The sequence below is a fragment of the Coregonus lavaretus genome (assembly GCF_964263955.1).
Source record: "Coregonus lavaretus genome assembly, chromosome: 18".
Classification (NCBI taxonomy): Eukaryota; Metazoa; Chordata; class Actinopteri; order Salmoniformes; family Salmonidae; genus Coregonus; species Coregonus lavaretus.
The window spans coordinates 50372517-50399827 of record NC_140005.1 but is presented as its reverse complement, the minus strand read 5'-3'; the positions used below and the strand labels follow the sequence as shown (position 1 = coordinate 50399827).

Genomic DNA, 27311 nt, shown 5'->3' with positions numbered 1-27311 from the left:
TCATTTCTCTCTGCCGCAGTCGGTGCACAGGATGTCGTCACGCTGGGTGAGGAAGCCACGGCCCACTAGAGACACGGAGCACTGCATACAGGTGAAACACTCGCTGTGCCACTGGCGCTCCTCAAAGGAGATGTACTTGGCTCCTGCCAGACCTGCCACACAAGGATGCAGATATGGGTATAATCTCAATTGTATACTCTTCGAATCCTCGCCTCCTTCTCAAAACCCATTGGAGGAGAAGGTCAGAGGGAAGGGACCTCTGGCATTCTCATCCAATGGGTTTTGAGAAGGAGGCGAGGAGAGGGGATGTGAGGAGTGTGCAATTGAGATTCTCCCGCAGACGCATATATGCACACATGTTAACACACCTAGGGCTCTATTTTAACAAACCTAAAGCAATGGTCTCAGTGCTGGCTGTAGTGCTATAGGTCCTGGGTGTGTCAGAAATATTGTAGTTATTTTCACAGCCGGAATTATGAGTGAAATAGCTGGCAATGGCGCGAAAGGGCTGGGTTTTGATGAATAAACAAGGTGTTAATGCATTCCATGGCTTAATACTGCATGTGCTTGTCTCAAGTTTTGTAGCTTATTGACCGTCTTTGCGTTGTCATCAACTCCAATTCGGCTGGGGGCAGGTAATAATATCTTCCTAGTCCTTTATTGATTGATAATACCGTTTATTAAATAGCATAGGCTACATTAACGAGTAATCTAGCATCTAGCGGAAAAGCGCTCAGTTCTGCCTGACAAGGCTCATCCCAATAAACTTTGGAGATGGGGATGGATGCTTGAACAAGCAAAATTAAGTATGCAGGTAGGCATATGTGTGTATGTTTTAGAATATGCCGTATATTTGCAAGGTACTGACGAATAGACCATTTAAACATATTTTATGGATAGGCTATTTTGCAAGGCCGGGATAAAAAAGACAACGTATTTCTGTTGAACCAGCCTTAGTAGCCTAGGGTAAGGGTAGCCTATGGAGGGCTTGAAATAAAATGGAAAACAAGCAATCTGTTATTTAAAACAACGTTTCTAAATAGGATGGGGTCAGAAACATGATATCATAAATCGCTTCTCTCATTCCATGGCACTGTGGACACACAGGCCTAAATGTCTTTACGCATAACATTTGCATGTCTATACAAAATACTAAGCTCCTGTCAATTGTATCCTATATGAGAGGCAGACAACAACAAAAATCTGCCGTTGATATGGCATTATAAGAGGACTGAATAGTGGAGGAATGTGTCTTTGGAAATCAGACGAGGGGTGGTCTTTGAAAATGGGGATGGAGAGCCTTTTGAAAAAGCAAAATTAAGTTGCAGGTATGTGAATTGTGATTAATGAAAAAGCATGAGGGCAAAAACCTCATATGTGACCGACTGCCTTGATTCGGTCTTATGTAGCAAAATTTGAAATTGTGTTTTTTACATGGGATAAAAGCAGAGACACAGAGCTACAAAATGGAATATCATACACTGCATTTGAGGAACAATGGGAAAGTAATTCTGCTTTGAAAGTTGATAAACTTCTAACCTCACTTTTGAGAAAATAGCCTTTGAATTCTTTGGTACCTACTGGAGAGCTCTTCTTTGTCCACACCCATTCAGCATCGTTCACACCCTTTAAGCTTTAGCCCCACCCATCTCTTTAAGGTTTGATCTGACCGTTCTGTCCTAACAGTCAAGCACCCAAGCTAACTGGCTAGTGTTGGCTAGCTTCCTAGCAATTTCGACACAAATGAGAGAACAGCTTACTGACCATTTTAATTGCCCTAGCAGAGCTAGTTAGGCTGTTTTTATGTTATCCAGAGCGTTGGTGACTGCAACTGTGCTGCTGGCAACAATTTACACTTTATTGCCAACGTTTACTGACACCAGCTATATTCAACGGGTGTTGAATAAAATCAAATCTGATTTGCCACATGCGCCGAATACCACAGGTGTAGACATTACAGTGAAATGCTTACAAGCCCTTAACCAGTTTAAGACATTTTTTTAAATAGCTAATAATTAAAGAGCAGCAGTAAAATAAAATAACAGCAGGGAAGTTATATACAGGCGGTACCGGTATAGAGTCAATGTGCGGTGACACCAGTTAGTCGAGGTAATTGAGGTAATATGTACATGTGGGTAGAGTTAAAGTGACTATGCATAAATAATAAACAGAGTAGCAGCAGCATAAAAGAGGGAGTTGGGATGGGGTGGGGGGGCAATGCAAATAGTTTGGGTAGCCATGATTAGCTGTTCAGGAGTCTTATGGCTTGGGTGTAGAAGCTGTTAAGAAGCCTTTTGGACCTAGACTTGGCGCTCTGGTACCGCTTGCCGTGCGGTAGCAGAGAGAACAGTTTATGACTAGGGTGGCTGGAGTCTTTGACAATTTTTAGGGCCTTCCTCTGACACCGCCTGGTAGAGGTCCTGGATGGCAGGAAGCTTGGCCCCAGTGATGTACTGGGCCGTACATACTACCCTCTGTAGTGCCTTATGGTCGGAGGCCAAGCAGTTGCCATACCAGACTGTGATGCAACCAGTCAGGATGCTCACGATGGTGCAGCTGTATAACTTTTTGAGGATCTGAGGACCCATGCCAAATCTTTTCAGTCTCCTGAGGGTGAATAGGCTTTGTCGTGCCCTCTTCACTACTGTCTTGGTGTGTTTGGACCATGATAGTTTGTTGGTGATGTGGACTCCAAGGAACTTGAAGCTCTCAACCTGTTCCACTACAGCCCCGTCGATGAGAATGGGGGCGTGCACAGTCCTCTTTTTTTTCCTGTAGTCTACAATCATCTCCTTTGTCTTGATCACGTTGAGGGAGAGGTTGTTATCCTGACACCACACGGCCAGGTCTCTGACCTCCTCCCTATAGGCTGTCTCATCATTTTCGGTGATCGGGCCTACCACTGTTGTGTCGTCGGCAAACTTGATGGTGTTGGAGTCGTGCCTGGCCATGCAGTCATGGGTGAACAGGGAGTACAGGAGGGGCTGAGCACGCACCTCTGAGGGGCCCCCGTGTAGAGGATCAGCGTGGCAGATGTATTGTTACCTACCCTTACCACCTGGGAGTGGCTCGGCAGGAAGTCCAGGATCCAGTTGCAGAGGGAGGTGTTTAGTCCCAGGGTCCTTAGCTTAGTGATGAGCTTTGAGGGCACTATGGTGTTGAACGCTGAGCTGTAGTCAATGAATAGCATTCTCACGTAGGTGTTCCTCTTGTCCAGGTGGGAAGGGCAGTGTGGAGTGCAATAGAGATTGCAGCATCCGTGGATCTGTTGGGGCGGAATGCAAATTGGAGTTGGTCTAGGGTTTCTGGGATAATGGTGTTGATGTGAGCCATGACCAGTCTTTCAGAGTACTTCATGGCTACAGACGATGTGAGTGCTACGGGTCGGTAGTCATTTAGGCAGGTTATCTTAGTGTTATTGGGCACAGGGACTATGGTGGTCTGCTTGAAACATGTTGGTATTACAGACTCAGTCAGGGACATGTTGAAAATGTCAGTGAAGACACTTGCCAGTTGGTCAGGCGAATGCTCGGAGTACACGTCCTGGTAATCCGTCTGGCCCTGCGGCCTTGTGAATGTTGACCTGTTTAAAAGTCTTACTCACATCGGCTACAGAGAGCTTTGATCACAAAGTCATCCGGAACAGCTGAGACTCTCATGCGTGCTTCATCCATCATTCCTTCAATTCTGACCAGTTTCCCAGTCCCTGCCGATGAAAAACATCCCCACAGCATGATGCTGTCACCACCATGCTTCACTGTGTGAGAGGTGTTGGGTTTGCGCCAGACATAGCGTTTTCCTTGATGGCCAAAAAGCTCAATTTTTGTCTCATCTGACCAGAGATTCTTCTTCCATATGTTCAGGAATGCTGCCTATGACCCCAAGAACACCATCCCCACTGTCAAACACGGAGGTGGAAACGTTATGCTTTGGGGGTGTTTTTGTGCTAAGGGGACAGGACAACTTCACCGCATCAAAGGGACGATGAACGGGGCCATGTACCGTCAAATCTTTGGTAAGAACCTCCTTCCCTCAGCCAGGGCATTGAAAATGGGTCGTGGATGGATATTCCAGCATGACAATGACCCAAAACACACGGCCAAGGCAACAAAGGAGTGGCTCAAGAAGAAGCACATTAAGGTCCTGGAGTGGCCTAGCCAGTCTCCAGACCTTAATCCCATAGAAAATCTGTGGAGTGAACTGAAGGCTCGAAACCTTAATGACTTGGAGAAGATATGCAAAGAGGAGTGGGACAAAATCCCTCCTAAGATGTGTGCAAACCTGGTGGCCAACTACAAAAACAGCTGACCTCTGTGATTGCCAACAAGGGTTTTGCCACCAAGTACTAAGTCATGTTTTGCAGAGGGGTCAAATACTTATTTCCCTCATTAAAATGCAAATCAATTTATAAAAATTTTGACATGCGTTTTTCTGGATTTTTTAATTTTTTATTCTGTCTCTCACTGTTCAAACAAACCTACCATTAAAATTATATACTGATCATGTCTTTGTCAGTGGGCAAATGCACAACATCAGCAGGGGATCAAATACTTTGTTCCTTTCACCGCACCACTTTTCCATTATTTATTTTTTTGAATTTTTTGAAAGAAGTTATTTTTTTCATTTCACTTCACCAATTTGGACTATTTTGTGTATGTCCATTACATGAAATCCAAATATAAATCCATTTCAATTACAGGTTGTAATGCAACAAAATAGGAAAAACGCTAATAGGGATGAATACTTCTGCAAGGCACTGTAATCCGGAGACAGGTGTTTTCTCCATCTCCTTAGCTATCATACGCTAATTTCACTGATTTCAAAACTCGGTCCTCCAGAAAGTGGAGAGCCACACTTATGCAGTTCTACTTAGCGATATATATATATAAAAAAAGGCATTAGACAGGATTTCCTACCCATACTGACCAGCTCAAATAGACAGAAGCGTGCTACAGTGGGGGAAAAAAGTATTTAGTCAGCCACCAATTGTGCAAGTTCTCCCACTTAAAAAGATGAGAGAGGCCTGTAATTTTCATCATAGGTACACGTCAACTATGACAGACAAGTTGAGAAGAAAAAAAATCCAGATAATCACATTGTAGGATTTTTTATGAATTTATTTGCAAATTATGGTGGAAAATAAGTATTTGGTCACCTACAAACAAGCAAGATTTCTGGCTCTCACAGACCTGTAACAACTTCTTTAAGAGGCTCCCCTGTCCTCCACTCGTTACCTGTATTAATGGCACCTGTTTGAACTTGTTATCAGTATAAAAGACACCTGTCCACAACCTCAAACAGTCACACTCCAAACTCCACTATGGCCAAGACCAAAGAGCTGTCAAAGGACACCAGAAACAAAATTGTAGACCTGCACCAGGCTGGGAAGACTGAATCTGCAATAGGTAAGCAGGTTGGTTTGAAGAAATCAACTGTGGGAGCAATTATTAGGAAATGGAAGACATACAAGACCACTGATAATCTCCCTCGATCTGGGGCTCCACGCAAGATCTCACCCCGTGGGGTCAAAATGATCACAAGAACGGTGAGCAAAAATCCCAGAACCACACAGGGGGACCTATTGAATGACCTGCAGAGAGCTGGGACCAAAGTAACAAAGCCTACCATCAGTAACACACTACGCCGCCAGGGACTCAAATCCTGCAGTGCCAGACGTGTCCCCCTGCTTAAGCCAGTACATGTCCAGGCCCGTCTGAAGTTTGCTAGAGTGCATTTGGATGATCCAGAAGAGGATTGGGAGAATGTCATATGGTCAGATGAAACCAAAATATAACTTTTTGGTAAAAACTCAACTCGTCGTGTTTGGAGGACAAAGAATGCTGAGTTGCATCCAAAGAACACCATACCTACTGTGAAGCATGGGGGTGGAAACATCATGCTTTGGGGCTGTTTTTCTGCAAAGGGACCAGGACGACTGATCCGTGTAAAGGAAAGAATGAATGGGGCCATGTATCGTGAGATTTTGAGTGAAAACCTCCTTCCATCAGCAAGGGCATTGAAGATGAAACGTGGCTGGGTCTTTCAGCATGACAATGATCCCAAACACACTGCCCGGGCAACGAAGGAGTGGCTTCGTAAGAAGCATTTCAAGGTCCTGGAGTGGCCTAGCCAGTCTCCAGATCTCAACCCCATACAAAATCTTTGGAGGGAGTTGAAAGTCCGTGTTGACCAGCGACAGCCCCAAAACATCACTGCTCTAGAGGAGATCTGCATGGAGGAATGGGCCAAAATACCAGCAACAGTGTGTGAAAACCTTGTGAAGACTTACAGAAAACATTTGACCTGTGTCATTGCCAACAAAGTGTATATAACAAACTATTGAGAAACTATTGTTATTGACCAAATACTTATTTTCCACCATAATTTGCAAATAAATTCATTAAAAATCCTACAATGTGATTTTCTGGATTTTATTTTCTAATTTTGTCGGTCATAGTTCACGTGTACCTATGATGAAAATGACAGGCCTCTCTCATCTTTTTAACCCTCCTGTTATGTTGTGGGTCAATTTGACCCGTTTCCACTTTTGCGTTGTCTAAAATACTAGTTAACCACTCTTTTTCGCCATGAAATTACATGACTTTTCCTCATTTAGGGTCATGAACCTAACTGCAAAATGTGGACACACTGATGTGTTGTGGAATGTCTGTGTACATTTTGTATACAAACATGATGTTGTGGGTCATTTTGACCCGGAGGCTTTCATGTGTATATATATTTGCACAGGTGCAAAACAAAAAAGTGTCTTTGATTTATTTTGTTTTGACTGGTCCTGGTTGCACTTTTAGAATTGTGTTTGGGTTAAAAAGGGCTTTCCCAAGCTTCTCCTCAGTGTGAGAGCAGCAGGTCCCTGACACAGACACTCAAAAATGAGCTCCAAAAGATTTTCAATCAATGAAGTCTTATCACAAATTCTGGACTGTGACAGTGAAAAAGAAGAAGAGGTTTCAGAGACAGAGGATATTTCAGAGATAGAGGACAATGCTGTTGATGATCCAGATTTTGTCTTCATTGAAGAGGATTCAGAGGAGGAGTCTGCCGTACCATCCCCTACATCAGATGAGAGACAGAGCATGCAACAAGCATCATCAAGAGAAGAGAAGACATGGAAGTCTAAAGATGGTCATATTGAATGGTCACCGTCACCACAACGAGGTCAAGGTAGACTCTCAGCTTCCAATGTAATAAAAATGGTTCCAGGACCTACACGATTTGCTGTCACTCGAGTCCATGACATACAATCAGCTTTTGAGCTCTTTTTACCCCAAGCAATAGAGAAGATTGTTCTGGACATGACCAACTTGGAGGGGAGCCGTGTGTTTCAAGAGAACTGGAAGCCACTGGATCGGATTGACTTGCATGCATACATTGGATTGCTCATATTAGCTGGAGTCTACCGGTCAAACGGAGAAGCAACGGCCAGCCTGTGGAATGAAGAGAATGGAAGGCCAATATTTCGGGCAACAATGTCTCTACAAGAATTCCACATAATTTCTCGGGTGATTCGCTTTGATAACCGTGATACCAGACCGGGTCGACGTGAAAGAGACAAACTAGCTGCAATCAGAGATGTATGGGATAAATGGGTGGAAATTCTACCGTTACTGTACAATCCCAGTCCTCATGTTACAGTTGATGAACGCCTTGTTCCATTCAGAGGACGTTGTCCCTTCAGACAGTATATGCCAAACAAGCCTGCAAAATATGGCATCAAAATATGGGCAGCATGTGATGCCACATCAAGCTATGCATGGAATATGCAAGTTTACACTGGGAAGCCACCCGGCGGAGTGCCTGAGAAAAACCAGGGGATGCGGGTGGTGCTGGACATGAGTGAAGGGCTGCAAGGTCATAACATCACGTGTGACAACTTCTTCACATCCTACCGCCTTGGTGTTGAACTACAGAAGAGAAAGCTGACCATGGTTGGAACAATCAGAAAAAACAAACCTGAACTTCCCAGTGAGCTTCTGAAAATGCAGGGCAGAACTGTGCATTCCTCTAAATTTGCTTTCTCTGAAAATGCAACTGTTGTTTCATACTGCCCAAAGAAGAACAAGAATGTTCTTCGAGATATTAGCTGATGTAAGAAGGGCTATATAAAATAAAATTGATTGATTGATTGATTGAATGTTCTTGTAATGAGCACAATGCACAAAGATGCATCGCTGAGTGCAAGAGAGGACATCAAGCCACAAATAATACTGGACTACAATTCCACCAAAGGAGGAGTTGACAATTTGGATAAAGTCACAGCAACATATAGTTGTCAGCGCATGACTGCCCGCTGGCCTTTGGTGATTTTCTACAACATTGTGGATGTGTCTGCTTACAATGCCTATGTCCTGTGGACTGAAATCAACCAGCAATGGAATGGTGGCAAATTGTACCGACGCCGGCTTTTCCTAGAGGAGCTCGGCAAAGCTCTCATCACTCCCAAGATCCAGAGGAGAGTCCGGCCTCCTCGGTCGACAGCAGCTGCATCTGCCGTCCAGAAAATTCAAGCTGGACCATCAACACATGCCTCCAATCAACCAGAAATGGATCCAGTGGATACAGGCAGTGGCAAGAAACGGAAAAGATGCCAGCTCTGCCCCCCTCGACAAGACAGTAAAACAAGCACCACTTGTGTAGAATGCAATAAATACATCTGCAGAAAGCACACACACACATTGTGTTCAACATGTAGAGAGAAAGACTGAAGGGATAATATGGACCAATAGGGGGGGAAAAAACCTACTTGGGGAAACTGAAAAATCTTGTTTGTGAGAAAGGAAATATGTTTAACAAATAGTTCTGAAATGTCTGATAAGACAAAATAAAGTTGTTTCTGTTTTTACTTAATTCTTTGACTGTCTTGAGTGTGTTTAAACTGTGCGGGTCAATTTGACCCGTAACATAGTGGATGTAATTTTTTTTTAGCATAACAGGAGGGTTAAGTGGGCGAACTTGCACAATTGGTGGCTGACTAAATACTTTTTTTCTCCACTTTATATGGCAGACCAATCAAAACTAATTTCTCGGCCTGTCCATTCAACTTTATTATCTCAGCCAATCATGGCCAGCGGGAAGGTTGCTTTCTTTTTCTGGGGCTAAACCAACTAGGCTCGTAATTTAACAATTTTATTCGTATTTGCAGGTGGCATACAAGTTTTGTTTTTAAGGCACATGAAAGTTCACATGTTCCAGAAGGCATTTCTGCCAAAAAATGCATTGATAAAAAAAAAAAAAGTTTACTACTGTGAAGTAGTGATCCGCGACAGTTTCCTGAAACGAGTCACATATTTCAAAGCAATCTCAGTAGACCATTTACATTTACATTTACATTTTAGTCATTTAGCAGACGCTCTTATCCAGAGCGACTTACAGGAGCAATTAGGGTTAAGTGCCTTGCTCAAGGGCACATTTACGTCATTTAGCAGACGCTCTTATCCAGAGCGACTCACCAATTGGTGCGTTCACCCTATAGCCAGTGGGATAACCACTTTACAATTTGGGGGGGGGGGGGGATTACTTTATCCTATCCCAGGTATTCCTTAAAGAGGTGGGGTTTCAAATGCCTCCGGAAGGTGGTGAGTGACTCCGCTGTCCTGGCGTCGTGAGGGAGCTTGTTCCACCATTGGGGTGCCAGAGCAGCGAACAGTTTTGACGGTTTTGATTTAAAACCCCTTTATTCAAAGGCTACTTGGCTAATGGCCAGGATAAAAAGACGTACCTATGCGATGCTGCTAAACCAGCTTTGATTAAGGGGTGGGTAGGCTATGGTTGTTTTTTCATCAAATTCAACTAAATGGGGAGGAAACAATTGTTTTTTTATGTTTCTAAATAAAAGATTCACCAGCACAAAAGGCATAGGCTGCGCTTCGCTCTCAAAATCCATGACATTATCAACAGCATTTCTGCTAAAACCTGCTTTTTGTGAGTCTTAAAACTTTCCAGTAGCGCTGCATGAAATTGTCACTTTTGTGTTTGTTTCTAAGCGAGCTGTTGTTAGACAGGTTAATTGCCGGACCATGCCAGTGCGCCATTCTTTACATGATGAAATTGCAAACTAGCGTTTGACACGTGAGCCTCATTTTAAAAACATTATAAATGTTTTGTCATTTAGCAGACGCTCTTATCCAAAGCGACATACAGGAGCAATTAGGATTAGGTGCCTTGCTCAAGGGCACATCGGCAGATTTTTCACCTAGTCGGCTCAGGGATTCAAACCAGTGACCATTCGGTTACTGGCCCAACACTCTTAACCGCCTCCAACAATAAAGCCCCTACAATATATGAACAGCATACTATGCAGAATAATGCTTGCATACACACACACTTACAAGTGCACACATATGATGTTACAAACACCAACAGGCGATGTGTGATTGCATGGCATAAATAGAGAATATTAATAGAAAAACGTAGCCTGAAGGGTGAGAAAATGAATGACAATATTCGTAGAGTGACTCACTGGTGATGGGTTTGGTGCAACCCACACACTTCTTGGCATAGAGGTTGCTAAAGCAGTCCAGACAGTAGGGGTAGTTCTCTCTGGAGGTGAAACGCTGTCCTGATAGCTGCTTCTTACAGCCGATGCACAGGAAACACTCACGGTGCCAGGGTTTGTCATTGTAGGTCACCCCACCGGTCGTAATGGCCTTAAGGAGACACACACACACGGATGACACTAGTTTCAAGTTATAATGTCACATGCACAAGTACAGTTCAATGCCTTTCTAGCAAACTAAAAACTCAACAATATAATAATCAATAACAATGTATTAATAGAAAGAAAAGAAACACAAAAAATAAGAATAAGAAATACACAATAAAGTAATTAAGTAAGCAAGGGTATAAGATAAACAGAGTAGTAGCAGCTTGTGGGTGTGTGGGTGTGTAGAGTCAGTATAAATGGATGTGCATATTATATGTGAGTGAGGAAATGTTGGAGTGAGTGTTTGTGTGTGTGTTGGAGTGACAGTGTGTGCGAGTGTGTAGGGCCATGTGAGTGTAGGCAGAGACAGTGCAAATACCGAAATAAAAGGTAACTAAAGACACAAGGTAAACTCGGTCCGTGTCGCTATTATGTTAGCAATTTATCAGTCGTATTGCTTGGGGATAGAAGCTGTTCAAGAGCCTGTTGGTGTCAGACTTGATGCACTGGTACATCTTGCCATGTGGCAGCAGAGAAAATAGTCCATGGCTTGAGTGGTTTGGGCCTTTGACGATTATCCAGGCCTTCTTTTCACACCGCCTGATATAGAGGTCCTGGATGGCAGGGAGCTCAGCCCCAGTAGTGTTCTTGGTTGTCCGCACAACCCTCTGTAGCACCATGTGATCGAGGGCTGTGCTATTGCCATACCAAGCAGTGATGCAGCCAGTCAATATGCTCTCAATGGTACTGCAGTAGAACCTTTACAGGATTTGAGGGTCCATGCCAAACTTTTTCAACCTCCTGAGGGGGAAGAGGCACTGTCGCGCTTTCGTCACGACTGTGTGTGTGTTTGGACCATTTTAAGTCTTTATTGATTTGGACACTGAGGAACTTGAAGCTGTCTACCTGCTCCACTGCCCCCCCCCACCGTCGCCGGTGATTAGGCCTACCAGGTCGTGTTGTCAGCGAACTTCACAGTAGGGCCGTAAAATCAAACAAAAACGTATCGAACATGTGAACTTTCATGTGCCCTAATTACAAACTTGTATGGGATCTGTAAATAGGAATACAAATGTTAAATTCAGGCCTTATGAAACCAATAACTAGCCTACTGATTTTTATTCACTCATTAGGTCTAGGGTAGTAGGCCTAGCTACATGGTCTGTGACCTCATTTGATGTGTGCATTAATATGAGAAATCAGCATTTGAGGACAGTGTTGAATGCACATGTGCCCAGGGAGACCACAACCTTACCTTGGTCCAGGGCCAGCTCTGTCATGACTCATTTGGGTCGGCGAGCCCAAGTGGATTGTTATTTTCAGATGGTGACGGAAACAAATATATACAAAAAGGAAAACTACAAAAAGGCATGCCCAAACTAAAGATTCAAACACAAACAAAATGCCTCATGGCCACCAACCAAACCAGCAGCCTAACGGCTTGCCAGCTGGTACTCTGACTGACGATCCACACTTAATTGGCAGCACCTGTCTTTATTACATCTTGGCAGCACAGCACTTGGACCTGGGTACTACTGCCCCCTGGGGGAATGGAGTGTGGTAGTGGTAGTGAGCTGTAGTGTGCTGTCTAAATGACCTAACCTATTCCATAGCACCTCCCCCAACAAGAAAATAAAAGACCTCACATAGTCACCAATATCTATTTTCCTGCATTTTCCTAAAATGGTATACTTTGTTTTCTATTTCTTTTCTATACACTTCCTTAACCCTTTACACTCGTACCCGTATACGGGTTGAAAATGGCAGATTTGGACACTGATAACTGCCTAAATTGGAACGCAGTGGCTGTACAGTAACATACATTATGTCAGAGCTCAGGGTCTCCGCTTCATAGCTCTGTATGGGTTTTGACTGAACTTGAGCACCACACACGATAAGAAGTTGCCCCCATCCCTCCTGCTAATTGCGCAACTTTTGAAAATGTTTGGTTGTCTGAGTGAGGGAAATGTTATAAATTAAGAGGACTTGATGTATTTTGAAAGATGAGATGTTGAGGATTATAATAAATACCGCTTTGATGTCATACAAACAAACCAAATACCCTGGGTTGTCCTGAAGAGAATGAGCCTATGTTTGTTGTATAGTGAAGAAAATTTGCTTTCGGACCACGCATCTGAATGCACTCATGACTCCATTATATGCGCACCAAAATTACGATCTGCTTCTCTGAATTGCCTCGTGAAAGCCTAACATTGTAAGATCATATTTGAAATGTATCTAGTCATGTTGGCAATAGAACAAGCTTTCAAATTATGCCCAACTGACCTAGATTGTGATTTATAATGGACCGTTTTTGGATTGCGTAAACAAAAACAGTTATTGTGTGATGGCGGGGATGCAGGGCTGTGTTCCAAACAAAACAACTACAAGTGTGGTTGCTCTAGTTCATTTTTTAAATTTTAGTCATTTAGCAGAAGCTCTTATCCAGAGCGACTTACAGTTAGTGACCACATATATATATATATATTTTTTTATACTGGCCCCCCGTGGGAATCGAACCCACAACCCTGGCGTTGCAAACGCCATGCTCTATCAACTGAGCTACATCCCCTCCCCTACCCTGGGCCAATTGTGCACCGCCCATGAGTCTCCCGGTCGCGGCCGGCTGCGACAGAGCCTGGATTCGAACCAGGATCTCTAGTGGCACAGTTAGCACTGCAATGCAGTGCCTTAGACCACTGCGCCACTCAGGAGTGCAGTTCTTCAACTGCACAGCTAGGAGAGCTCAAAAAAGCACTTTCTAAACCACGTTTCCATCCACAGTTTTTATGCATAAAAAGTCATACCGTATAAATATAATTACGACAGCTGTAATGGAAACAGGAAGTTTCGGTACAGATAATTTGTTCATTCGACATGGTGTGATCTTTTTGTGTCAGTAAAATGACTTATTTGAGAAATGGCTGTGGAAATGCCTTTATGCGCAAATATTGATATAATAACCAACATATCGAAGTAAACTTGGAGTCACGCGATGATATGGTGTGTGGTTCTCCCACTACGACTCGGGAAAGCATGCAGTTTACTAGGATACAGATGAAATAAGTTATGATGAACTTCACAGGGTGGTGAAAGTGCACAGTGATCTTGATGCTCTTTTCCAATAAATATAGAGGGTCTTATTCTAGTGACATGATGATTGATGCCTGACTGCCAGTTGACAAATACAAATATTCTCGCTCTTATCCATAATAATCTCATCATGTAGACTGCTATCGATCAGAACCGGCGGCAAGCACTCACTCTACATCTCCCATAACAACACTGCCACCTCTAACTTGCTCAATTCCTCTGCTATTTCAACCTCTAGCATTTTTGCCACCTGACATACAGTGGGGAAAAAAAGTATTTAGTCAGCCACCAATTGTGCAAGTTCTCCCACTTAAAAAGATGAGAGAGGCCTGTAATTTTCATCATAGGTACACGTCAACTATGACAGACAAAATGAGAAAAAAAATTCCAGAAAATCACATTGTAGGATTTTTAATGAATTTATTTGCAAATTATGGTGGAAAATAAGTATTTGGTCAATAACAAAAGTTTCTCAATACTTTGTTATATACCCTTTGTTGGCAATGACACAGGTCAAACGTTTTCTGTAAGTCTTCACAAGGTTTTCACACACTGTTGCTGGTATTTTGGCCCATTCCTCCATGCAGATCTCCTATAGAGCACTGATGTTTTGGGGCTGTCGCTGGGCAACACGGACTTTCAACTCCCTCCAAAGATTTTGTATGGGGTTGAGATCTGGAGACTGGCTAGGCCACTCCAGGACCTTGAAATGCTTCTTACGAAGCCACTCCTTCGTTGCCCGGGCGGTGTGTTTGGGATCATTGTCATGCTGAAAGACCCAGCCACGTTTCATCTTCAATGCCCTTGCTGATGGAAGGAGGTTTTCACTCAAAATCTCACGATACATGGCCCCATTCATTCTTTCCTTTACACGGATCAGTCGTCCTGGTCCCTTTGCAGAAAAACAGCCCCAAAGCATGATGTTTCCACCCCCATGCTTCACAGTAGGTATGTTGTTCTTTGGATGCAACTCAGCATTCTTTGTCCTCCAAACACGACGAGTTGAGTTTTTACGAAAAAGTTCTATTTTGGTTTCATCTGACCATATGACATTGTCCCAATCCTCTTCTGGATCATCCAAATGCACTCTAGCAAACTTCAGATGGGCCTGGACATGTACTGGCTTAAGCAGGGGGACACGTCTGGCACTGCAGGATTTGAGTCCCTGGCGGTGTAGTGTGTTACTGATGGTAGGCTTTGTTACTTTGGTCCCAGCTCTCTGCAGGTCATTCACTAGGTCCCCCCGTGTGGTTCTGGGATTTTTGCTCACCGTTCTTGTGATCATTTTGACCCCACGGGGTGAGATCTTGCGTGGAGCCCCAGATCGAGGGAGATTATCAGTGGTCTTGTATGTCTTCCATTTCCTAATAATTGCTCCCACAGTTGATTTCTTCAAACCAAGCTGCTTACCTATTGCAGATTCAGTCTTCCCAGCCTGGTGCAGGTCTACAATTTTGTTTCTGGTGTCCTTTGACAGCTCTTTGGTCTTGGCCATAGTGGAGTTTGGAGTGTGACTGTGTGAGGTTGTGGACAGGTGTCTTTTATACTGATAACAAGTTCAAACAGGTGCCATTAATACAGGTAACGAGTGGAGGACAGAGGAGCATCTTAAAGAAGAAGTTACAGGTCTGTGAGAGCCAAAAATCTTGCTTGTTTTTAGGTGACCAAATACTTATTTTCCACCATAATTTGCAAATAAATTCATTAAAAATCCTACATTGTGATTTTCTGGAGAAAAAAAATCTCAATTTGTCTGTCATAGTTGACGTGTACCTATGATGAAAATTACAGGCCTCTCTCATCTTTTTAAGTGGGAGAACTTGCACAATTGGTGGCTGACTAAATACTTTTTTCCCCCACTGTAACTGATCCCTCGCTTGAAAAAAAACCCACTATCCTCTACATATGCACAAAACACTTCTGGCTCCAACACCCCGTAGTCAAAATCAATATCCTGAACAGAACCATTAAACCGATTGACAAAAGTCACAATTAGCCACTATAGCACGCTACTAACCAACCAATACATGCACACTCTCCCAGCCCCATAGATAACCACTCCAACCAGGCAAAAACCAGCACAGCAAGCACAAAAGCTAAAGTTAGCCACTAGCCCAGCAATACCACAAACGCATTTACCAAAGCTATAAACCACAGCAACAGTTAGCCACTAGCCTAGCGCTAACACAAACGCATCTGCCACAGAGTCCTCCAGACTCCAAATCTTGCAAAACAGTCAACATAAAATGTTCTGGTCCACGAGCAAAACACCTCAGCCGCCCTACGGTAGCTAACGACTACCAGCTGCAAACATTTGACAACATTTGCGGGCGAGGTCCCACCAAACATTTCTGTTGACCAAAAAAACATAATCTATCTTGATAACCTGCAAACGAAACTCACACTAGCGCTACTGCAAACCTCACCTAGCATGCTAGGTCGACACTTGCAACAAACTTTCTCAACAAATGCACAATGACTCTACCAAACCATACCGGTTTAAAACCACCCGGACTGCTAAGATCAAATCAAATCAAATTTGATTTGTCACATGCGCTGAATGCAACAGGTGTAGACCTTACCGTGAAATGCTTACTTACAAGCCCTTAAACAACAATGCAGTTTTAAGAAAATAGAGTTAAGAAAATATTTACTAAATAAACTAAAGTTAAAAAAAGAAGAAGAAAAAAAAAGGAACACAATAAAATAACAATAATGAGGCTACATACAGGGGGTACCGGTACCCAGTCAATGTGCAGGGGTACAGGTTAGTCGAGGTAATTTGTACATGTAGGTAGGGGTAAAGTGACTATGCATGGATAATAAACAGCGAGAAGCAGCAGTGTAAAAACAAAGGGGGGGGGGGGGGGGGGGGGGGTCAATGCAAATAGTCCGGGTGGCCATTTGATGAATTGTTCAGCAGTCTTATGGCTTAGGGGTAGAAGCTATTAAGGAGCCTTTTGGACCTAGACTTGACGCTCCAGTACCGCTTGCCGTGCGGTAGCAGAGAGAACAGTCTATGACTTGGGTGACTGGAGTCTTTGACAATTTTTGGGGCCTTACTCTGACACCGCCTAGGATATAGGTCCTGGATGGCAGGAAGCTTGGCCCCAGTGATGTACTGGGCTGGACGCACTACCCTCTGTTGCGCCTTACGGTCAGATGCCGAGCAGTTGCCATACAAGGCGGTGATGCAACCGGTCAGGATGCTCTCAATGGTGCAGCTGTAGAACTTTTTGAGGATCTGGGGACCCATACCAAATCTTTTCAGTCTCCTTAGGTGGAAAAGGCGTTGTTGTGCCATCTTCACGACTTTCTTGGTGTGTTTGGAGCATGATAGTTTGTTGGTGATGTAGACACCAAGGAACTTGAATGGGGGCGTGTTCAGCCCTCCTTTTCCTGTTGTCCAAGATCATCTCCTTTGTCTTGCTCACGTTGAGGGAGAGGTTGTTGTCCTGGCACCACACTGCCAGGTCTCTGACCTCCTCCCTATAGGCTGTCTCATCGTTGTCGGTAATCAGGCCTACCACTGTTGTATCGTCAGCAAACTTAATGATGGTGTTGGTGTTGTGCTTGGCCACGCAGTCGTGGGTGAATACAGGAGGGGACTAAGCACGCACCCCTGAGGGGCCCCCGTGTTGAAGAGCACAATTGGTTAGGAGCCCGTAAAACGGCAGCCATCCCTTCCGGCGTCATTACTTCTTCTGCCCCAATTGAGTCCTAAATGTTAAAATGTCAATATGTAACGTTTTTGGCTACCTGACCAAATTCACATAGAAACGTGATTTATAGATCTATCATTCTACTTGAAAGCAAGTCTAAGAAGCGGTAGATCAATTCTATGTGCGCTTTTTCTATGCTTCCCGTTCTTATGTTTTGTTTTTGCGTCTTTTACTTTTGGTTTTGTACACCAGCTTCAAACAGCTGAAACAACAATATTTTGGTCCTGGAAAATATATTTCACAGCAGTTTAGATGGTATAATGATTCTCTATACTATACTATCTTATTTTGTCACATAATCTGAAATTAGGTGAACTATTAGAGTTTTAGCAACCTGGAAATGGTGGAGCGATTTCTGCATAGTGCAACTTTAACATTTATCCCAGACGAGCCCCCACATGTAACAAAACCAATAACTAGCCTACTGATTTTGCTGCACTCGTTAGGTCTAGGGGTCTTAGTGCTACTGCCCCCTGGGGGAATGGAGTGTGGTAGTGGTAGTGAGCTGTAGTGTGCTGTTTAAACTACCTAACCAATTCCATATCACAGGATCCTTCCTGGCTAGCGATGATTGGCTGAGATAATGAAGGGGTTGGCCATGCGTTTACATGTGAATTCTTAAAGCGATGGGTGGGTCTCTAGCACTCAACAAAAGCTTTCAAGGGCATTTTTCTGCTACTTGTCTCCTAAGTGGGATAACAAGTTTATGAACTTTTAAAACAGCATTCATTTCCCATGCTTTCTCCAATCACAGTGTATGATATACCATTTTGGAGCTCAGAATCTGAACTAACAGAAAACAAATTGGGTTGGGTCTTCACACATACAATTACACATTCTTCTAGTGTGCTGCTTATGTCTACATCCTACAGTGTAAATACAAACTTGTAAAAGAACCCTCGCTATTTAACATACAGTTCAAACCATGAGACTGTAAGATTCTTACTTTTTTACAGGCACAGCACTGATATGCAAATTGCTTCTCAAAACAGGGCACGCAGAAGTAGCCGTTGTCTTTGGGGATGAAGGACTTGGTTCCTATTGGCTGCTGGCAGCGGTTGCACAGGAAGCAGGTCTCATGCCAGCTGTTCCCCTTGTACTCCATTTTGCGGGAACCTAGCACAGAAGAAGGACAGCTTAGTCAGCATATGGAAACAAGACACAATCACCTACTGCACCAGTGGAGGCTCCTCAGAAAAGGAAGGGGAGGACCATCCTACTCAGTGAATTTCATAAAATAAAAATATTCAAACATCATTAATATTTTTTTGTTGTTGATAAAACTATACTAAATACATTCACGTCACCAAATAACTGATTAAAACACTTGGTTTTCAATGAAGGTCTACAGTAGCCTCCATAGCACTCTGTAGGGTAGCACCATGGTGTAGCCGGAGGACAGCTATTTTCCGTCCTCCTCTGACGGCAATACAAAACCTAGGAGGCTCATGGTTCTCACCCCCTTCCACAGTAATTATGATGACTTTCAGAGGACGTCCTCCAACCTATCAGAGCTCTTGCAGCATGAACTGGCATATGTTGTCCACTCAAGCAAAGCACAGCATCCTAGTAATGAAAGCTACAGCTAACTAGCAATGCAGTGCGCAAAATGTGGTGAGTAGTTGACTCAAAGCAAAAGAAAGACAATAGTTTAACAGTTTTGAACAAATGAATTTCTTCAAAAATGAAGGAGAAGCAGCAGAGAGAGAGCTAGCTATATTTCGTTGTATTTTTTTCACCTTCACTTTCACTTACTTAGCTAGCTAATGCAGCTAGCAATTTAGTTTACTCAAACACAGTTTTGAACAGAGAGGAATGCTATTTATGTTAGCTAGCTGGCTAAGGCTAAGTTTATTAGGATACAGATGAAATAAGTAATATTCTCGCTCTTATCCATAATAATCTCATCATGTAGACTAGCTTACCCGCTCAGCCTACCCAAACTATATCGGCGAGCTGTTGGCTAGAGTGCATGTGCCAAGACCAGAGTAGGTACATTTGCTATTTAACGCAACAGTTATTGTGACAAAACTATCTGTAGAGTTGCTGTCACACCCTGGCTCGGGGACTCTATTTGTTGAGCCAGGGTGTGTTTATTCTATGTGTTATATTTCTATGTTGGGGGTTCTAGTTTGTCATTTTCTATGTTGGCCTGAGTGACTCCCAATCAGAGGCAACGAGTGTCAGCTGTTTGCTGGTTGTCTCTGATTGGGAGCCATATTTAAACTGTCGGTTTTCCTTTGTGTTTTGTGGGTTCTTGTTTCTAGTTGGTTGTGTTTTACCGTGTACTGTCACGTTACCGTCTTTTGTTGTTTTCATCACGTTTCGCTAATAAACGAGTATGTTTGCCTGCAACGCTGCGCCTTGGTCTACTCCTTACCCTGACGATCGTGACAGTTGCGATGCGACGGAAACACATTGAACTTTAGATTTTTATTTGGTACATGAAAAATTAAGCAAAAAATTACATTTTGTGTGGAGTATGTTATCAGCAACTGATTTTTAGCCACAACAAGTCAATGTGGTGGAAACCCACCACTGGTGGGAAAATGCACATATTTTCTTTATACGGATTCTAGAATTGTGGTGAATGATGGACGGAGTCAGGTGCAGGAGTAAAATAACCGGATGCAGATGTATTCCTTCCAGACATACAATGTGCCTACAACGGCAATCGAAACAGGTACAGGGGAAAACAATCCTCCCTGACCAAACACAGTCTCAGAAAATACAATAAATGTAATGACACAGGGGAAAATCAACCCTGGCAAAATAAATGAGAGAGTATCTCAACCGAGCTACTCTCTTCCCACATAGAACAATCACAAGGGGGCAGAGGGAACACTTATACACAGACTAATTAGGGGATGAGCACCAGGTGTGTGTGATTGACAAGACAAGACAAGTGGAGTGATGAGAATGGGAGCGGCAGTAGCTAGTAAGCCGGTGACGACGAACGCCGAAACCTGCCCGAACAAGGAGGGGAGGCAGCCTCGGCGGAAGTCGTGACATGAATTCTGTTGCCAATTGAATGGAAACCTAGCTAGTGTTGAAGACTCTTCTTTGAGTCATAAAAGTGTATTGAAATTACTTAGGAACTGTGCACACTTTGGAGAGATGTGTGGCCACTTGGAGACACCAATTTAACCTCTCACTCAAACCCACAAACTCACTTAGCCCAAATTTTCCACGAATATTCTTACCTTACGGATGTATCCAGAGTATTTTTAGATTTCGTTATCAACAAATGTTGTGAACAGTACAGTCAATGAAAAATGCACATAAAATCAATAGTCTAATGTTTGGATTCAGTCTTGTCAGGTGAACTGTTGTGTCCTTACCTTTAGTCTAATAATTCATAATCTCCAAACTGTTACTTTTTAATTGCTACCATGGTTATGCATATGCTTTCCATATTTCTTCTGTAAGAAATATTTCAATTTAGCCCTATCCATATAGGCTAATTCTCACAAGTGGAAAGGGTTAACTAAAGATACTAATATGTACAGTATAAACACTACAGCTGCAAAACTATGCAACATGACTACAGAAACCCTCAACTCTGAGATAAAGCCATTCTAGAAAACCAGAACCAAATCAAAACACAAAACCATCAAATTCACTGCTCTGCACTCAGGTAATTTCTTCCTGCCAAAAGTCTCTGACTTGAGCAAACCAAGGGAAAACCTGTGACCCATGTTCACAAGCGCCAAGCTCCATCTGATATGTAAGCAATAATGAGAGACTTAGAACCACCATCACCAGGGACAAGTAAACATCGACCACAACTTCAGCAAACTCACTAGAAAAACAATCCACGTACCCAAGAGCAAAAACCAAGCCATGAGGTCGAAGGAATTGTCCATAGAGCTCCGAGACAGGACTGTGTCGAGACACAGATCTGGGAAAGGGTGTTAAAGTTTGGCCGGGTGCAGCATTGAAGGTCCCCAAGAACACAGTGGCCTCAATCATTCTTAAATGAAAGAAGTTTGGAACCACCAAGACTCTTCCTAGAGCTGGCCACCCGGCCAAACTGAGCAATCGGAGGAGAATGGCCTTGGTCAGGGAGGTGACCAAGAACCCGATGGTCACTCTGACAGAGCTCTAGAGTTCCTCTGTGGAGATGGGAGAACCTTCCAGAAGGACAACCATCTCTGCAGCACTCCACCAATCAGGCCTTTATGTCCAGACGGAAGCCACTCCTCAGTAAAAGGCACATGACAGCCCACTTGGAGTTTGCCAAAAGGCACCTAAAGACTCTCAGACCATGAGAAACAAGATTCTCTGGTCTGATGAAACCAAGATGGAACTCTTTGGCCTGAATGCCAAGTGTCAAGTGTGGAGGAAGCCTGGCACCATCCTACGGTGAAGCATGGTGGTGTCAGCATCATGCTGTGTGGATGTTTTTCAGCGGCAGGGACTGGGAGACGAGTCAGGATCGAGGCAAAGATGAATGGAGCAAAGTACAGAGAAATCCTTGATGAAAACCTGCTCCAGATCGCTCAGGACCTCAGACTGGGGTGAAGGTTCATCTTCCAACAGGACAATGACCCTATGCACACAGCCAAGACAATGCAGGAGTGGCTTCGGGACAAGTCTCTGTAAATCCTTGAGTGGCCCAGCCAGATCCCGGACTTGTACCCGATCTAACATCTCTTGAGAGACCTGAAAATAGCTGTGCAGCAACGCTCCCCACCCAACCTGACAGAGCTTGAGAGGATCTGCAGAGAGGAATGAGAGAAAGTCCCCAAATACAGGTGTGCCAAACTTGTAGCATCATACCCAAGAATACTTGAGGCTGTAATCGCTGCCAAAGGTGCTTCAACAAAGTACTGAGTAAAGAGTCTGAATACTTATGTAAATGTGATATTTCAGTTTTATTTTATTTATTTTCAGTTTTTGCTTTGTCATTATGGGGTATTGTGTGTAGATTGATAAGGGGGGAAAAACATTTAAATCAATTTTAGAATAAGGCTGTAACATAACAAAATGTGGAAAAAGTCAAGGGGTCTGAATACATTCCGAAGGCACTGTAATATGCATGTCAATCTCTCCTGGTTCAAAGTGGATGAGAGATTGACCTCATTACTACTTGCATTTGTGAGCGGTATTGACATGTTGAATATACCGAGCTGTCTGTTTGAACTACTGGCACACAGCTCAGTCACCCATGCATACCCCACAAGACATGCACCAGAGGTCTCTTCACAGTCCCCAAGTCCAGAACAGACTATGGGAGGCGCACAGTACTACATACAGCCATGAATACAAGCAGTAAAAACAGATACAAATACACCTTATGGAACAGCAGGGACTGTGAAGCAACACAAACATAGGCACAGACACATGCATACACACACACGATAAAATACGCACTAAACACACACGTACACATTTTGTGTTGTAGATATATGGTGGTAGAGTACGGGCCTGAGGGCACACACTTAGTGTGTTGTGAAATCTGTTGTGAATGTATTGTAATGTTTTTAAAATTGTATTACTGCCTTAATTCTGCTGGACCCCAGGAAGGGTAGTTGCTGCCTTGGCAGTAGCTAATGGGCATCCATAATAAAAACAAATGCAAACACTGGAACTCTTCCAAGTCAAGGTAAGCTTTTGGTTATATTAATTTATTGCCACCGGGGCCTGCCAGTGTAACTGCTAAACTGCTTTCTGTATACTGTACTGCATGATTGTAGCGGGTTTGCTTATGCGTTAGTTCTAGTAGCTATGTTGACCAGCTATTATGGTGACATTGACAACGATGTAGGCTGTGTGTAGCGGTTTGGCTTTGAAAGGTTTTTCGCATGGTCACAGACAGCTGTTGTGTTGTGCACTGAAGTCCACAAGCGAAGAGAAAAGAGAGAAGGAGAGCGCGTAGATGCAAGAAGGAATTATACAACGAGTAATGTGATGATGCTGTTTGCATGTGGCTGCTTTGAAAGTGAACTGTGTTGCGGGTGATCAGGGGTGTATTCATGCTGCCAATTCTATTGAAAAACGTTTCTTAAACGGAAGCAAACGGAACGAAATGGAGATAAACCTACCTGAATTTTTCCAATAGAAGCTCTTGTTTGCAACGGTTTAGACTAATGTGTGCAAGGCGGTATTGAATGTGTCACTGTCTGTCACCTTGATTACGCCAATTTGTCTCTCAACCTGTGCACCTACGTTATAAACGTTCATTCGTAGGGTACCCACCTTATGATGCGTATAGGGACAATTTGAGTATGATGTTGTAGCCTAAACCTATCGATGTTACTTTGAGCTGGGTGAATGGAATATGAATGACAGTCATCCAATATGCTGTAATAGAAATAAGGCCATGCTCATAAAAAAAAGAAAATCGTCCTCCCTAATCTTAAATGGCACCGACTGCCCCTGTACTGCACATATAGTAGTAGGCCTGCAGAAATAGAACACCTCCACCAATAGGGACTGAGGAATGGTGACAAATGTATTGGTGGTCAATGCAATGTTATAGTTCTTGCTATATCATATCAAGCATTTTTCAGGGAAGAACAATGTGAACTAAAATACATATTTTATAATAATCAATATCATGATCATTGTTGTCCTACAGCACCTGGCATGATGGTTTTCTTGCAGGTGGAGCACTTGGAGGAGTACTCATGGGAGTAACACTCTGTGCAGAGCAGTTGTTCATCCTTAGCTGCAAAGGGCTTTTCCACCAGAGAGCGGCTGCATTTGGCACACTTGAAGCACTGCTCATGCCAGTGGCGATCCTTATAGGACAGATCCTATCACACAAACATATAGACAGTGTTAACCATGGAATGGATTGGATTGATGGTTATTATTCCCACAGCAATTTAATTGATTAAATCAAAGAATTTGAAAGAATATGATTTATAAATAATACCTTACTGAGATTACTGTCTTCCTTATCAACTGTCTTACCTTATCATCACCAAAAAACATTTGGTTTTTGTTGGTATTGTTGGTTTTTGTTGTCATTGGATAATTTCTGAACAAATTATATATAGCTTAAAAGCATGTTTTTTGAAAGTATTTTTTTTCCCATGGAAAGTCAATATTTGAGAACAACAATAATTAATGTCAAAATGTCATGGGATGCATATTTTTGTTGGTGGCCCATTCTTTGTTTGAGGGTATGCAGTTCTGTTAATTAGATGTCTATAAACCTTGGACATTTTTCACAACTTTGCTTGTTCAAACCATAACTGACGAAAGGCTTTAAAGCCCCAATGCAGTGTTTTTAATTTGTGTGTTTATTTCATGAGCCGTGTTGATAGAAATGTAAATATACGTATTTACATACATAGCCCTGATTGGCGGATAGGATCGTCTAGACTCTAGAGAGCCTACCCCCTTACCCCTTCCAAGTAGGAGGATACATATGCAAATAAAATATGATTGGTCATTGGTCAGAACAATCAGATCAGATTGTGACATGATCTGGGCCCAAACATTCCATCCCACCTGAATAGGCTGAAATTGTAGGCGTTTTTTTTTTGTTCTTCAAAAAGCTCTTACACTAAAAGGACATGATCATAATTTTCACAATTTCAGTTTTATTTCGACCTCATAGTGTGGAAATATCATTAAAAAAACAGAAAATCACATTTTTGACTGCACTGCCCCTTTAAACATAACAATCTTGTACTTCAGTTTCACCGACGTGCTTATTTATATACACTGAGTATACCAAACATTAGGAACACCTTCCTAATATTGTCTTGCCCATTCACCCTCTGAATGGCAAACATACACAATCCATGTCTCAGTTGTCTCAAGGCTTAACAATCCTTCTTTAATCTGTCTCCTGCCCTTCATCTACACTGATTGAAGTAGATTTAACAAGTGACATCAATAAGGGATCATAGCTTTCACCTGGATTCACCTGGTCAGTCTGTCATGGCAAGAGCAGGTGTTCTTAATGTTTTCTATACTCAGTATATAATACTCTATGCACATGAAAATATGCGTTATATGTGGTCAGTACATAATGCTTACCTTACAGTTGCACCCAATAGGCAGAGAGCACACTTCACAGCAATTGGAGAACAAGTTCTCATAACACTTAATGCAGTACTGAGTATCCTCCTTCAAAACATATTTATTTCCCAACAAGGACTCCTTGCAGTAATGGCAGTCAAACCGCTCTGTAGACATGCTTGCTCTTTACCTGCAGGTCAAAGACACAGAAATGAACAGCAAGAAAATACCAAAATATTATTTGTATCCTTAGTAAATAGCCTTCCTTCCTGCAATCAGGATCCAACCAATGTCCTTCCCCATATAGTTCAAAGTAGTCTGAATTCTAAGTGCTGACTTATTTTTATTTTTTTACCTCTGATGATGTTGGTTCCAAGGAGAGACTGAATTGATGGCTGCAGAGTGAGGACTAGGCGTGGGGATGGAGAGGGGTAAACCAGGATTAAGTGGGTACATCATTGAAAGGCACATCTATAAATACTAGCCCTCATATTACCAGTCATCTCTGGGGAGAACGGACATGCTCCACTGCACACTTCTGCACCTTTTAAGGGAGTTTGTGCTGAGCATACTGGCAAACTTTTATGTTGGTTAAAAGGTTGTGGTTATGAATGTGAATATTGAGGGAGAGGGGGAAGGCGTGTTTGTATATGAGACGTTTCATATTAATCTTGTGGTATTTTTTGTTGTTGAAAATGTCTGTGAAAACTGAGGATTCAATTAAGCAATAAGGCCCGAGGGAATGTGGTATATTGCCAATATATGACGGCTAAGGGCTGTTCTTAGCACGATGCAACGCGGAGTGCCTGGATACAGCCCTTAGCTGTGTATTGGCCATATACCACAAACCCCCGAGGTGCATTATTGCTTTATTGAATCCTTAGTTTACATTGACATTTCAATAAATAAATATAAACTGGTTACCAATGTAATTAGGAAAAATAAATGTTTTGTCATACCCATGGTATACGGTCTGATATACCACGGCTGTCAGCCAATCAGCATTCAGGGCTCGAATCACCCAGTTTATAATGGGGTTTATACCACTGCATTGTTGAATACTCGTTTCTGATTGGCTTGAAGTGCATTATTTAAGCAATAATGCATGAGGAGGTGTGGTATATGGCCCATATACCACGGCTAAAGGCTGTTCTTATGTACAACGCAATGCGTTAGCTGTGGTATATTGGCCATATACCACAAACCCCTGAGGTGCCTTATTACTATTATAAACTGGTTACCAACGTAATTAGAGCAGTAAAAAGTAATGTTTTGTCTTACCCGTGGTATACGGTCGGATATACCACGGCTGTCAGCCAATCAGCATTCAGAGCTCGAACCACCCAGTTTATTATTCCCTTTATAAACTGGGTGGTTCGAGCCCTGAATACTGATCGCCCAGTGCCAGACCTCACTAATGCTCTTGTGGCTGAATGGAAGCAAGTCCCTGCAGCAATGTTCCAACATCTAGTGGAATGAAGTGTGGAGGCTGAGTGGAGGCTGTTATAGCAGCAAAGGGGGGACCATCACCATATCAATGCCCATGATTTTGGAATAAGATGTTCAATGAGCAGTGTCCACATCTTTCAAAAAGCATGTTGATGAGTTAATAATTAAAATAGGCTAATTCTATTGGAACAGATCCAGTCTTTCGTTAATTAAAGAGCAGAAAAACGAATCATTCAGTCAACATTCATTCTGTATATTGACTATGGCGATATCATCTATATGAATGCAGCTGCCACTGTATTGAAGCCATTGGACGCAGTTTATCATAACACCTTGCACTTTATTACGGGCGATAGGTTCAGTACACATCATTGCATTTTGTATCAGAAAGTAGACTGGCACTCTTT

General features: G+C 42.9%; 1 protein-coding gene across 1 annotated transcript; it reads right to left on the bottom strand.

The window, feature by feature from the left end:
• On the bottom strand, nt 1–25632 carry fhl5 (four and a half LIM domains 5; the record flags this gene model as incomplete). The annotated part of the gene is made up of 5 exons (XM_084181721.1): nt 1–152; nt 10478–10664; nt 18422–18591; nt 24062–24236; nt 25474–25632. 5 exons carry the CDS (start codon nt 25630–25632, stop codon nt 1–3), a joined length of 843 nt encoding a protein of 280 aa, XP_084037847.1.
• Between the last annotated feature and the right edge of the window lie 1679 nt (nt 25633–27311).